The 15,922-nt window shown below is 39.9% G+C and overlaps 1 protein-coding gene across 1 annotated transcript; it reads right to left on the bottom strand.

Moving 5' to 3' along the window:
- Positions 1–8,755: 8,755 nt before the first annotated feature.
- On the bottom strand, positions 8,756–11,161 carry LOC140230684 (uncharacterized). Its single transcript, XM_072310823.1, has 3 exons — positions 11,139–11,161; positions 10,084–10,243; positions 8,756–9,559 (listed from the first exon to the last, which is right to left on the bottom strand). The coding sequence occupies exons 1-3, from the start codon at positions 11,159–11,161 to the stop codon at positions 8,756–8,758; spliced, it is 987 nt and encodes a 328-aa protein (XP_072166924.1).
- Between the last annotated feature and the right edge of the window lie 4,761 nt (positions 11,162–15,922).

Here is a 15,922-nt window from a genome sequence, read left to right as displayed (position 1 = left end):
ATCCTGACGAGTAAAATCGGATTTAAAATTGGCGGTTTTTGGGCATAGTTGCACTGTATATCGCCATTGACGCGCGCGCGGAATTTCAAATTTGACGGACCCTTATGACGTCATATTGAGTCGGATTGACTTGAAACTTGGTAGAAATATTCCTTGACATTTCAGACATCCGATCCAAGTGAAAAAACGGGAAATTTCTATTGCATATGAGCTGTGCATGCGTATATGTGCGCGCGCGTACGCGTCCGTCCAATTTTTTCAATTTTTCAAAAAATGCCCCAATTGGTCTGAAACGTATGCAAAAAAATTTTGAGCTCAATTGGAGAATACAAATATTTCAACGCGCGCGTACGTGCGCGTCTTAAGCGTTAATTTGAATTTTGAGAATATGAGTAGAATTCGTTTGACTTGAAATATATGTGACGTGAATTTCATTGAAAAATTCCATTCCATTAATGAGATATGAATGAGAATGTGTTTCCATAAAATGACGTCATAATAACGTCACGGTTGACTGATCACTATGATTTTATTAGATCTGTCGTCTTTGGGACATGATACGTATATAGTATAATTTTGACATTGATAGGATGAGGACTTTCTGAGCTAACATAGATGAACTGTAAAATCATCAGTGTAACTGCAATGAAATAACACAATTTTAATTCAATTAAAAAACAAGTGAAATTACAAATCTGCCAATCCTATGGTAATGTACTGAAGAGTTACGATTATGTAGATGTTGTTTGTGTATGTGTTGTGTATGTGTATATGTGTGCGTTGTATGTGTGTGTGTGTGTGTTTGTGTGTGTATGCGTGTATGTGTATGTATGTTTGTAAGTACGATGAGTGTGTGAGTATGTAGGTGCATTGCGCGGCAAGAGCTTAAAAAAAGGCAACATTATACAAGTACAAAATAAATGCAACGTAAAGGACATGACTGTGACGAGATTGTTACACTGAGCTGGGGTACATACAGTTTTTTAGTTCGACATTACAGTAGAGATGTAACACGACCCAACTCACTCTTAAATATGGAAAGCGAATTTGCATTTCGACATTCATCAGGAAGAGATATTAATGAAGGTTTTTTGATAAAAATTGGTTTTACACAGTGGCTTCCTTAATAAAAGCAAAGATACATTGTCGTTAAAGCAGAACCTTTCACACAATATTGATGGAGCAATGATTTTCACACATTTGTACATCATGATGGCGATATTTTTCTTAAATAGTGTTTTGAGAGTACACCACCCGAGGTTTTGTAAGACTTGCTCAGATGGGGTATCCCAAGTATATCCACTAACCATATAACCAGCACGTTTATGCAATTTGTTTATAGTAGTATGGTTAGATTCGGATCTTAAAGACCAAAGAGTTGAGCAGTACATTGCATGGGGTAGAACAAACCCCCAGTATAATCTGCTTAATTGGTTCGGGGTAAATAAATGCTTTAAATATTCGTCTATCATGCCGAGCTTTTGTTGCATAACTTTCACTCTAGCATTGACGTGGTGTTTAAAGCTCAACGTTTCGTCTATAACAACACCAAGACGTTTGCTTTGTTCTACACAATCCAATTCTATATTATCTATTCTAACTTTCAGTTTCTTCCTTTGTAACGTATTTAATCTTTGCCGGGAACCTACTAACATTACCTTTGTTTTTTGCGTATTCAATACTAACTTGTCGTCCATTGATTCACCTCCTCCATTGATTGATTTAATTGGTTCTCTATTGATTCAACAGTTGACCCACTAGCAAACAGAGTAGCATCATCTGCAAACATATAGATGTTACCGGTTTTAACAATTGATGGCAAATCATTGATATAATTATACTGTGAACAGGAGGGGGCCTAAGACCGAGCCTTGCGGCACCCCGGCTGAGATCGATCTAGAATTGGAATGTTTACCTTCAACCACTGTGTATTGACGCCGATTACATAAATAGGAATCAAACCATTTCAGTGCATTATTTGAGCAACCACATGCTTTAAGCTTTCTTAACAGACTACTATGATTTACAGAATCGAATGCTTTCCGCATATCTATAAATGATAATCCACACAGTTTACCCTTGTCAACTTCAGCGGCCCAGTCATCGACCATACACAATAGGGCGCTTTCACATGAGTGTGCAGGGCGGAACCCAAATTGCTTCTCGCTGAAGTAAGCAGTATCCGATAAGTAGGAATAAAGGTGCTTCTGGACACATTTCTCCAACATCTTGGAAACAATATAGAGCAGTGGTATGGGCCGGTAATTCTCAACATTAGAACGATCACCAGCTTTGAAAATAGGACAAATCTTCGCCATCCGTCATGCTTTTGGCAGAACGCCTTTTCTCAATGAGAGATTAAAAATAAATACAAGACTTTCAAGTACATTGGTGGCGTTTTTCATTAATTTCAGAATTTTTACCGATATATCATCGGGGCCAGTGGCCTTCTGTACAGATAATCCATCAATTTCTCTGGCTGCAAATTCAAATGTCACACTGGGTTATTCAAAAAGTTGATTAGGCTCAAAACGATGATTATCATTTGCTTCATCATATGAGTCGTTGGTTCCAATCAACGTCTCATTTTCAATTGACGTAGAGTGCAATACACTGTAATTCATTTAAACTGTCAATAAAATAGTCATTAAATTTTTCGGCCACACCTTCTGGCTCAACAATATCAGTATCACCGAAACATAACTTAATACCAGACTTTTTGGTACTACCCGATAACTGTTTAATTGTGGACCACAGTGCGTTCGAACTTCCAGTGTTTTCATTCAAAAGACCCTGTACATATTCATGTTACGACGCTCGTATCCTCTGTGTTATTATATTCTTTGTTTTACGATATTCATTCCATAAACTTGAATGACCATGCTGTAGGGCCTTTTTATGATAAAAGTCCCTGGTGTGCATCAATTAAATTATGTCTCCTGTAACCCAGGGGCATGGCCTCTTTCTCATTCGTTTGGATTTGAATGGGGTGTGTTTATTGACCACACTCATTAATAATTCATGCCATTTCCCCAGGCTTGATCTACATCAGTTTCGGAACATATTTCCGCAAAAGGCAATCGTAGGAGATCGTTTTTAAAATTTTCTTCAATAAAATTTTCGAGAGTTCTAAACCGCACAGTATTTGTTGGGGTGTCAATAGATTTGTTACCAATGATAGTAAAAGTTAAAAAGTGATCGCTGATATGGGTTTTCACAACACCAGACACGGAGTGATCACCTGGGCAAGTAGTATACATATGATCAATAAGAGTATTGGTGTTCTGGGTTACACGAGTAGGAGAAGTTATAAGCTGCCTTAAAAATGCCCCTTGCATAACTGACAATAATGTTTGTGTGTTGCAGTCAAGATTCTCAGAAAGCAGATCACAATTAAGATCTCCCGTAATTAATGTTTCACCATCATAATCTATTGCCTTATCAAGCATAACACCCAGAGTATCGAAAAAGTCAACTGAACAATTGGGTGGGCGATAAACAACACATATGAGTAACGATTTGAAGTGTCGCAGTTTAACCTTGATCCATAAAGCTTCTAACTCACATTCAATGTCAAGTAACCGATGGTAAACAATGTTTTTCCTGACGTATAACATAACACCACCGCCATGCCGGGTTCTGTCTTTCCTGATAAAATCAAATTCGTCTAGTTGTAGTTCACGATCACTCACAGTATCGTCACAATGAGTTTCGCTGAATCCAATAATGTCAAAGGGTGTATTTTTTAACAAGTACTTTATTTCATCTAACTTACAAGGAATGGAGTTAATATTCAAATGACAAATTCGAAGACCACATTTTGATATGATTGGTATCTTTCCTTCCTCATCGAGATCAATGTACGGAAATGCAGCTAACGATTCCTCGGGTTCAGAACCATTCGCGCCGTTGCTAGTGAGTCCATCCAGTCCCGTGGGAAGACTCGTCCTCTGGGTCTCCGACGTCGATGATTGGACCATCGGTGATCCTGAAAAGGCTCGTCGTCGGTGAAACTTCGAGAGTCGCGACGTAGATGGCGTATGATGTTTTGTGCGAAGACGATTACGCCGCTTTCATTCAAGTGAACACCGTCACGCCGCTTTCATTCAAGTGAACACCGTCCATGGCGAGGTGAAGATTAGGATCAATGCAGCTGTTGTCAATCACATTCCAACCGCGATCATGGCTAGTAGTTTGATGTGGGCGTTGACGTTATCAACTTTCGTGCGCTCGGAACGAGATTCGCCACGTCGATGTATGATTGTTGACAGTGTTAGAGTATTCACGTTCGTTTTGGTAACGATCTCCTCGGACAAAGACGACAATTTGGCGACTATTTCATCCTCGTCATCGCTCTTCATGTCGTTTGTTCCGAGGTGAAGAATAGTTTCTGAGGGTTCGGCATTTGTAGCCAGCTCATGAATGGCTTCACACGCGTCCTCTATTTTGGCACCACGGAGTGTTTGACACTTGACTTTCACTCGTCTTGACAGTTTGTTAGGTTGAATGTGCTTTACCATAGAGTCGCCTATCAAAAGGACGTCGGCTTTGTTTGGTCCGTGGGCGTTTATAGTTTGTGAGCACTCTTGCACAGTAGCATTTGAATGGGCTGCGAATAATTCCCGTTGCTTTCTTCGATAGTCATTAATCTGGTGCGTCAGGTTATCAATAGCCGGGCACGCTGCAGCATCATTATCAGCATTCTTGTTTGTAGCTTGACTCAATGACGCATTTGCTTCCTTGACCGAGTTTACAGGGTCCACGGTTGCAAAAAGAGAGTCGATAGCCCCAGCTATTGATGCAACCTGCTTCTTCAAAAGAGCAAGTTGAGGGCCAATAGCACCACATTTGCATGTGTTTGCTCCCTTTTGTTGTGGAGTACTTTCGCTTTGTTCGCTCTTGTCGTTGTTGCTGGTTAAGATAAAATGGCGGCATATATCTTCGTTTAGCGAGGGATACATTGTACAAAGTTCACTGGTTAAAGTATCACAGTCTTCTCCCTCTGATCCAATTTTAGCCTTTCTGGCGGCAGTAACTAGGCTGTTTTTGTCACGTATTTTGGTAGTTTGTACTTGAATGTGTTTGTTCCAGGTTCTCCAACACAGCCATTGGTTTTCATGGTAGCAATTTGTGGCAATGGTGCAGAAGTAAGTTAAAACACAATGACAAAGTGGAAGGGAATTCAGGGAGAATTCCAAAATGCAATGTCAACACAATATACGATGTACTCACATAGTCAGAAGTAGTTCGGTGAGAAATACGATACTACTTGTCGTCTTGTTGGATTACTTGAAAAGTATGGAATATTCTGACGTATTGAATGCCTACTCCGGTGTCGCTATATGGATACCCCGCGCGGTTACACAGCCGGGACTAGTCCGTGTGTCGACTGGACAAACGCGAAACGATCGACTCGCACATTTTCCATCACAGGTTGGCAAAATGGTGTAAATTCTGCAGAACCAGAAGGGTTTTCGTCCGATTTGTATAGTCAACAACACATATGCAGCTTTCCAGTCATTTTCCAGTCATTTTCAAGTCAGCTTTCCAAGTCTCCTGCGGTGCTATGGCTTCTGTGTTGCCTGGAATTTTCATTCCAGGCAAAAAATTGGACAACTACCGCCAGAATTATGCACCGGATCGCTGAATTGCAATCATAAAAATGCAGAAGCTCCGCTACTGGGTCCCTTTCGATAGACTTTGTACACTTTTGAGATTGACGTTTTATTTCCTTATATTTATCAAAGAGTGTGCAGCAGATCTTTCACTTACAAAAGCTCTCTCATATGCAAACGCGTCCATGGAGGGGGAGGGGGATGGTTCCCCCATAAAAGTATTGGGGACAAACAGATCATTTTGCTCCTCCTCGTAACTCCCGAGATGTGGAAATGTTCTTAATTTTTTGACAGAAAACTGTCTAAATATTTCACCCAATGATGACTGAATTTCAATTCTGAAAATACAAAATCTCCCTCGCGTAAGAGGGGGATAGGCCTAACCCCTTCCATACTCTCCCCGTTCAGTCATTTCTACTTAATACACTTTAGATTGACAGATTTCAAAATGTTTCATCTAAAGTGTGCACCAGGTCTGTTACTTCAGTTTAAAGAAATGCAAATGTTCCTTGGATTGGAAGAGATACCTAGATACTTTCAATTAACGGAGGGTTCCCCCCCCCCCTAAAAAATAGTATGCACCTCTGGGATTGAAATTTCCCCAGATTACATCATAAATGTGTTTACGAGATATTTGTCGCTGCCAGTGATTGCCATCAGTTGCGCTCGGTGCGCCCCCATTCTTTAATTTCCAAAGCGAAAAAAGTACAGCTACAAACGGCAGTTTTTGGACTGTAAAATTTCAAAATTTTCAAGCTCGCTCGCATTTAATCGTTATGTCATTCTCCTGATGTTGCTGCCAGTAATTGCCTGCAGTTGCGCCCGGTGTGCCCCCACTCCCCTTAATTTCCTAAGCGAAAAAAGTACAGCTACAAACGGCCGTTTTTGGACTGTAAAATGTCAAAATTTTCAAACTCGTTCGCATTTAATCGTCATGCCATTCTCCTGATGTTGCTGCCAGTAATTGCCAGCAGCTGCGCCCGGTGCGCCCCCACCCCCTTAATTTCCTAAGCGAAAATATATAGCTACAAACGTCAGTTTTTGGACTGTATAATGTCAAAATTTTCAAGCTCGCTTGCTTCGCTCGCTCGCATTTAATCGTCATGCCATTCTCCTGATGTTGCTGCCGGGTAATTGCCAGCAGTTGCACCCGGTGCCTCCCCCCTTAATTTTCAAAGCGAAAAAATATAGCTACAAACGTCAGTTTTTGGTCTGTAAAATGTCAAAATTTTCAAACTCGCTCGCTTCGCTCGCTCGCATTTAATCGTTATGTCATTCTCCTGATGTTGCTGCCAGTAATTGCCTGCAGTTGCGCCCGGTGCGCCCCCCTATGTTACCACCCTTAATTTCCAAAGCAAAAAAAAAAAAAAAAAAAAAAAGCTACAAACAGCCGTTTTGGGGACTGTACAATGACAAAATTTTCAAGCTTGCTTGCATTCAATCGTTAATTTCCTAAGCGAAAAATATAGCTATACAAACGGCCGTTTTGGGACTGTACAATGTCAAAATTCATGATCGCGTTCATGATCTTCAGTGTGAGAATTAATACAAGAAGTTTCTCTAAATGATACCATTTTATAGGCAAAATTGTTCAATAATAATCTACATAAAATGTACTGCTAACTTAAACATGTTGGACAGTTTCAAGTCGATAACACACGCTAAAAAAAAAATGCATCAAATTGCACCATTTACAACATCAATATGCAAAAAGTTCTTACTGTGGCAGGGGAAATCCCCTCCCATCCCCCCCCCCCCTCGCTCATATCGCTCCCTCGCATCTAACCGCTCCCCCTAAGATCAAATCCTGGCTACGCCGGTGATAGGCCCCACTATTATTAAGTCTTCACAGTGATGTCGCACAGGCGGAGCAAGAGCTGAAATACCATGATGTAGTCATTCAAATATCTATGAATACAGACTGTATTTCTTTTTCTTACTTGTTTTTTTGATAGCAAAAAAATCCCAAATTTCACCAAAAGTGTGCACCAGATCGATGAATTTCAGGTCTGAAAATGCCAAATTTTCCTCGTGTGGGAGGGGGATACCCCCCTCCCACACCCTCCCCCCCCCCCCCCGCTATAGGCCGCTCCGCTCCCTCGCACAGATATTCAAACTCCCAAGTCCCTCCCCTATCCTGCCCCCCATCATTAAAAAGGAACGATGCCCCTGGGATGATTGCTTTACTGACCTAAATCAAGAAAATCGAACAATACAATTAATAGCTACAGGAAAATATCTACTATATTGTTGCATATACAAAGAAATGGATATCCTTATTAGCATTTTATTGAATTTAGTCGGGCATTATTCAGGGCTGCGCTACGTTTTTGAAAGGGGGGTGTCAAAATCGCCTTTTAGTCAAGAAGAAAGAACACCAAAAGACAAGAGAAACAACAACAAAAAGTCTTCATACATTTAAGGTCTGATTTTCCGCCGAAAGTCGGCTGACAAGCAAAAAGCAAGCAAACAAACAAACAAACAAAAAACAAGAACGAAAAGTCTTCATATTTTTGCTACCACTTCCCTCCCACTTTGCATGGAAAAGGGTGGGACATTTGATCCCTGTAAAGTGTGTGTGTGTGGGGGGGGGGGGGAGTTGGCAAGCTTCTCCTCCCTCCCCCCCCCCTCCCCCCCCCCCCCCACATATTTATGAGCCACCATCTCCACACTTGTGCGTCAGATTCTTTGCAAAATTTCACCTGTTATTTATCGGTGGTGGTCTTTCAGGTATCTGCTTCCATTGAATCTTTTTCGCTGCACTTCATATCATTTTTTTCACCCAAGCTTATGGTAGGTAAGATAAGAATCTTATTTTTGCAACGAGTTACCGTGTTTTAAACTTCGTTTGCTTGAACAAAGCACAAATTATGGCACAGAAGTGTTTTTGCATCCACTCCCTATATTCTTCCGATACATTTAAAAGGACTATTATAATCACAGACTTGAAAATTACATGAACAGCATAAGATTCAACAACAATATGCAACACTGAAGAATAGAGGGTTTGTTTGTTGTTTTTTTTTTCTTTTCTCGAAGGCATGAGTACATCTACAGTAAACAGTAAAGAACTTTCCGGCGTTTTCTAGACATAGTCACGTCGTGTTCCAAACTAAATCTTGAAATGTATTGCAGATTCTCTAGAGTTCTGTGTTATCAGGAATGCTCTCGTAGATCACCGATTTGATTTTTCCATGGGAGCTCTGTACTCTATGAAGATCTACTTCAGAAGACGTCTTATTTTTGTACAAAGAATCTGTGAGAGCTCTTTTGTCCTTGTCAACATACTGATCATCAACGCTTTCACCAGCATACGTTTCAAGAATGAGATACCCATTTTCATCTACCCCATGCTCTTCTTTTCCTTTGCTGAAGTAAATTGAAGTAGAGTATGAAGGATCGTTCAGGTTTAAAGGAGGAGGGACATGTTCATAATTTCTACCGATAGTCGTGTGCTCAGGGCTTTGTTGCTGTTCTCTGATGGGTACGGATCGGTCGAAAGTTGAAGGGATATCTTCATAAACTGGTGATTGGAAGTTCCCAGATCTCGTAGAGTCGTCTACAGGCCTGGAAGGAAGGGATAGTGCTCCGCAAAGTGAAGGTCCAATAGATGAAGCATCGTCCAAGACAAATGTCCCTGTTGAATCACAACGAGCTTGAGGTTTGATTGTAGGTACTCTGCTTGGACTTGCACTGGCTATGAGGTACCCGTTTTCACCAGTATCTTTTTCATATGATGCGAAAGTATCCATATGTAATGGAATATCATTTTTAGTGATCTTCCTGACAGTTCCTGACATGTCCATGTATTGCCCTGTCCTTGCATTACCTCTAACGTTTTGATACTGGGCAAGGTATTTACCGTCTTGGTCTATGACGTCATGGAAATGCCGGGAATTCGTGTCCGCTGAATCTTTGATCATTTCCGCTTCAAAATTGGGATCCTGTCAAGCAATGTCGAGAGTTTAAAAATACATACATGTACATGTGTTTTGGGGGTTCTTGTTTTGTTTTATGCTGATTAGATATGATACAATTTGACTTTATTAAATCTTTATGACTCTGTAATGGATGACTTTCAAGAGAAGATCATGAGACTTCCTTAATCTGTATCTGACTAACGAAGGCCTTCATTATTTCAATACCCCCCCAAAAAAAAAAAAATACAGAAAAAATATTTGAAACTTTAACCATTTTAACCATTTAAAAGTCCCCTACAGTCCGCGACATGAAAGAATAGACAAACATATTTCAGAACTTACAAACTGAAAGTAGCAACCACCAATCTGGGCACCGTGAACGTTGTCAACCTTGACAAAATGTCAGTCTCTGACAATTTCAGTAAAATCTTTGGTTTTGATTGGCTGAGAAGCTCTGGTGACTGAATGTTACTATGCTGATTTTTAGAGACTGACAACTTTCATAAAACGGTGCCCTGGAAGATAGTTATAAGTTATAATTGACTCACCTCCGAAGAATTCTGGTAGATGTGATACACTCGCTTCTGACGAGAGGAGGCATCCTCATTTCTGTTGCCCGGATGTTCTGTTGAAGAATGATGCCCTGTGCATGAGTCGGGAGTGACGTTGGGATTCGAGCTATTCGGATCTGCTGGGCGCCTACGTTTGCTTTTGACGTGACAATGGAAGAAAATACATGAAATTAAATAATTTACTCAGTTTTCGATCAAACACTTGTAATAAAAACAAATCCTGGCATATGTGAGAACAGTTATACAGATTTATGACTAATCAATTCGTTTTGATAACATACTTGCATGTAAATGTAAATACTCTGTGTACGATTTACTTCACACACAAAAAAAGAATCTAAATAACATTGGCAATTGCGTGTGTGTGTGTGTGTGTGTGTGTGTGTGAGGGGGGATCTAACCGTTTTGTGCGTTCGTGTGTATTATCATTTGGTCAAAATTATCATCAACCTCTATTGATGTAAACTTTATTTCTCTATTAAAACAAAGAATGCATTAAAAACCAAGTTTCTTCATTGCGTTAAAACTAAATGTTTCCTCGTGCAATGTCCCTCTTGTCCATATTATTGTTCGCGCATACAAATTCAAATAAAGACACGTAGGAGAATGAAATATGCAAGTAAACTTTTTCTGTGATTGTTGTAACAAACCATGTATCAAATGAAGACCAGCATTATACATATATATATATATATATATATATATATATATATATATATATATATATATATATTTATATATACATATATATACATATATATACAGAGAGAGAGAGAGACATATAGATACCTACATTATATCTGTAACTGTTATAATAGATATCAAAGATAAACTTATAAACTGATATGTGGTGGAAAATATACCTAGATATTTAAGTTCTTAGTTTGTCAATTTGTCATCCAGCAGGGGGTTAATGGGGGGGGGGGGAGGGGGAGGGGGATTCTTCGCACGCCCGCCTAGTGAAAGCTAAACAGAGTTTAAAAGATCTTTTTAGGATTTTTTATCCATAATTTTCTCAAGAAGTCGCTCACTTCTCTCGCTCAAAAATAGTCATATTGGTGCTGTTCGTTATTCCGGAGGTTCGTTATTCCAAAGCTTCGTTAATCCGAAACACAGAAATTCCCTATACCTGGATAAATGGAAAATGGTTCGTTAATCAGATCATTAATTGTGGAGTTATTCCGGAGGTTCGTTATATCGAAGCTTCTTTAATCCGAAAGTGAAATAGGGTACGCTATTCCGAAGGTAAACTAATGCCAAAAAAATAAATAAAAATAAGGTTCGCTATTCCGAAGGTTCGTTGATCCGAAAATGAAATAGGATCCGTTATTCCGAAAGTTCGTTATGCCTAAGGATCGTTAATCTGAAAATGAAATAAGGTTCGTTGGTCCGAAAATGAAAAAAAACAAACTCACTGTAATGAAAAAAATACGTTGTCTTAAATAAATTATAATTATAATTATATACCTCATTTCTAGAATCCTCTCATCTGATTGGTTAAAAGGGGAGTCATGAAAATAGCTGTGCCCTATTTTTTAGTTACTGTGACCGGGGCCCGGGCACAGTTAGTAAATAGGTTTAAGAGACAGTCGCGACCCCGTACACATAGATCGCTCATAATATGTACGCACCAATGATACGACCGCCGCGTATTCGATCAGCGTGCTGTAAAAGAGACTAGCGGACTGGTTTGGAGACAGTCGCAACTAGCCACCCCCGTACATACACACTGTGTACACTTTATGATCACTCATGTACGCACCAATGATACGACCGCCGCGCTGTCGATCAGGATTGATTACAAGTGCTGTAAAAGAGACTAGAATCTATATTTTCGGTATCTATATTTCGGAATCTATATTTTCGGTGTATAAAACAAATAATGACTGCTTGATATTCGGGGCACAGTTAAAATTATGTAGGCCCTCGGTGATGTAAAAACCATAACCATGCCCTCAGCTTCGCTTCGGGCATGGTTGTTTTCACATCACCTTGGGCCCATAATTTTAAATGTGCCCCTCATAGCAGTCATTATTTGTATACTAGACCATGCACTAAGTTTTGATTTTAGTGAACTATAATTGGAACTTTGTGTACTTAATGATTTGTGTTGGTGGTTGATGGTTGATGGCAGTGTTCTTGTTCTTCTAATTGTTCTTTCGGACGCAGAATGAAATGGTTTGGGCAAGTCATTCATGCCAGAGCATCGCCTACCACGTGAAGCTTACTACAGTGACTTCAACACAGCACGACCACCTGGACGCCCTCCCCTCCGGTGGAAGGACCGACTAATTATCCAGTGATATAGGATCATCCCTGCCGACCCTTGAAAACCGGGTGAGAAACGTAACGGGACACACCGTCCTACACCTAAGTCAAGTAAGTAGGTACTTACTATCATGGGCGTAAATCCCGGGGATGGGTTATGGGGGATATATCCCCTCCCCCTCTGAAATGGAGGAGGGGGGAAGGCCTGTACAATCATTCCCCCCCCCCCGAAATTTCAGAAAAGAATGGAGGGAGCAGAAATGTGATTATATCAATTTTGACGTGTTATGGCATGACGTTCATACGCCCGCCTTCAGACAAAACAGAGCTGAACAGTATTCTATCTTGTAGGATAATGTATACATAATTTTCTCAAGCGCGCGCTCGCTCGCGAAGAAAGTAATATCGACATAAGGTATGGTCCAGACGTTGACAACGTCAAATAACATAGGCTTACATGTAAACATGCTATGAAGCGAGCAACTCGGGACCATCTGCCAATTATGTATGAAAACAAACAAACAATATCAAAAACTATACTGCCATAATATTGAACCCCCTCTCCATTTCCTGAATCATTCCTGAAACGATGATGACTCTGATACATCTATGGGCATACCCAGGGATGATCAGAGGCGTCGAATCTATCTCGGGGGGGGGGGGGGGCAAAGGGGCATTTGCCCCACCCTTACGGAAATGTTGGGGGCAGACAAATCATTTGTCCCCCAAGCAATTCCCGAGATGAGGAATCTCGAACTTTCTTTATGGAAAATTGGACAACTACCGCCAGAATTATGCACCGGAACGCTGAATTGCTATCATGAATATGCCAAAGCTCCGCTACTAGATCCCTTTCGATAGACTTTATACACTTTTGAGATTGACGTTTTTACTTTTATTTCCTTATATTTATCAAAGAGTGTGCAGCAGATCTTTCACTTACAAAAGTTCCCTCATATGCAGAGGCGTCGATGGAGCGGGAGGGGGATGGTTCCCCCATAAAAGTATTGGGGACAAACAGATCATTTTGCTCCTCCCCGCAACTCCCGAGATGTGGAAATGTTCTAACTTTTTTTTTATAGAAAACTGTATAAATATTTCACCCAACGATGGCTGAATTTCAATTCTGAAAATACAAAATCTCCCTCGCGTAAGAGGGGGATAGGCCTAACCCCTCCCATACCCTCCCCGTTCAGTCATTTCTACTTAATACACTTTAAATTGACAGATTTCAAAATGTTTCATCTAAAGTGTGCACCAGGTCTGTTACTTCAGCTTAAAGAAATGCAAATGTTCCTTGGATTGGAGGAGATATCTATACTTTCAATTAACGGAGGGTCCCCCCCCCCCACTCCCCTAAAAAAATAGCATACACTTCTGGGATTGAAATTTCCCCAGATTACATCATAAATGTGTTTACGATATATAATGTTGCTGCCAGTAATTATCAGCAGTTGAGCCCCCATCCGAAAAAAATACAGCTACAAACGGCATTTTTGGACTGTAAAATGTCAAAATTTTCAAGCTCGCTCGCTCCGCTCGCTCGTATTTAATCGTTATGTCACTCTCCTCATGTTGCTACCAGTAATTGTCAGCAGTTGCGCCCGGTGCGCGCCCACTCCCCTCAGTTATCTAAGCGAAAAAAGTACAGGTACAAACGGCAGTTTTGGGACTGTAAAATGTCAACATTTTCAACCTCGCTCCCTTCGCTCGCTCGCTTTTAAGTTGTCATTCTCTTGATGTTGCTGTCAGTAATTGCCAGCAGTTGCGCCTGGTGCGCCCCACCCCCTTAATTTCCAAAGCAAAAAAATAATAACTAGACTCGGAATTTGTCAAGACTGACAAATTAGGTGATCCGATTTTTTTTTTTTAAATCAATGATTCGAGTTTTCACCTAAGATTACGGACATTGGTCGTGTGATGTTTGGATTCTCATTTTGAAAAGGGAGTCAGACCTGCCATCTTGGGTACCGAATTCCGTATACACTATCAAAGATGCAGAATGAAGTATATTTGACCTTTGACCATACTTTGCACCCCCAAGATGGCATCTGAGCAAAAAGTGGTTATTTTGTGAAATGATTCTTGTAACATGGTCTTTGCGTGTGCAACATATGGGAAAGATAAGACATGTATTCACCAAGATACAGGATGAAACATTTATGACCTTTGACCCTAATTTACATACCCAAGATGGTGTCTGATCAAGTAGTTGTTATTTTATGAAATAATGTACGTAACATTAACTAAACATGTGCAAAATATGGGGTTGATAGGGGTTATTTTTCTTGAGTTATTGCAAAGAAAATTGGAAAAAGAAAGAAATATGAAAATACATCGAAGATAATCTTTAATTTCAACCACTTTTTTGGACGTGATCCCGACATTATATAAAAAAACAAGGGGGACACGTACGATAGCGCAAAGTCTCAGCTACAACATATCAAAATCTGGGAGAAATTCACCGAAGGGTAAGTGAGCTAGTGCTCGATAAAGACAATCATGTCAATTTTCACATCTAGAAAAATTCCCTCCCATAGAGATAACACGTCATAACGAAGATAAAGAAAGAAGTATATAATATTATGACCTTTGACCCCGATCTGCACAGACAAGATGGCATCTGAGGAAAAAGTGGTTATTTTGTGAAATGATCCTTGTAACCGGTCTTTACGTGTGCAAAATATGGGGAAGATAGAATATGTATTCACCAAGATACAGGATGAAACATTTATGACCTTTGACCCTAATTTACATACCCAAGATGGCGTCTGATCAAGTAGTTGTTATTTTATGAAATAATGTACGTAACATGAACTAAACATGTGCAAAATATGGTGGTGATAGAGTATGTCTTTCTTGAGTTATTGCAAAGAAAGTTGGAAAAAGAAAGAAATATGAAAATATATCGAAGATAGGCTTTGATTTAAACCAAGTTTTTGGACGTGATCCCGATACCGTATGAAAAAATGAAGGGCATATTACGATAGCCCAAAGTCTCAGCTACAACATATTAAAATCTTAGAGAAATTCACCGAAGCATAGGTGAGCTAGTGCTCGAAAAAGAAAGTCATGTCAATTTTCATTTCCAGAAAAACTGCACTCCCATTAAGATAACACGTAAACTGGTCAAATTTGACAAGATTACTTTCAATCCAATATTACGAGGTGATGCCGTCATCAAATCAAAATGTTGTTATTATATTAATGAAAGAGCATTTAGTAAGCTGCAACATACTGAAATCTGGGTGAAAATTGGCCAAGGATAAGTGAGATACGCTCGAGTGAACTTGTAATTTGATGACGTCATTTTGAAAATTTGCTCTTTTTATTTAATTAAGAAATTTGATATCTTTTAATCATTTTTCAAGCATAGCCAACCCATGAAATGACATGTACAACTCATCAGCTTTCAAAATATGTAAAGAAAATGGGGGGTCACGGTCCATCCTGACGAGTAAAATCGGATTTAAAATTGGCGGTTTTTTGGCATTGTTGCACTGTATATCGCCATTGACGCGCGCGCGGAATTTCAACTTTGACGGGC

The sequence above is a fragment of the Diadema setosum genome, chromosome 7 (assembly GCF_964275005.1).
Source record: "Diadema setosum chromosome 7, eeDiaSeto1, whole genome shotgun sequence".
In the NCBI taxonomy this organism is placed as follows: Eukaryota; Metazoa; Echinodermata; class Echinoidea; order Diadematoida; family Diadematidae; genus Diadema; species Diadema setosum.
This window is presented reverse-complemented; position numbering and strand designations above follow the sequence as displayed.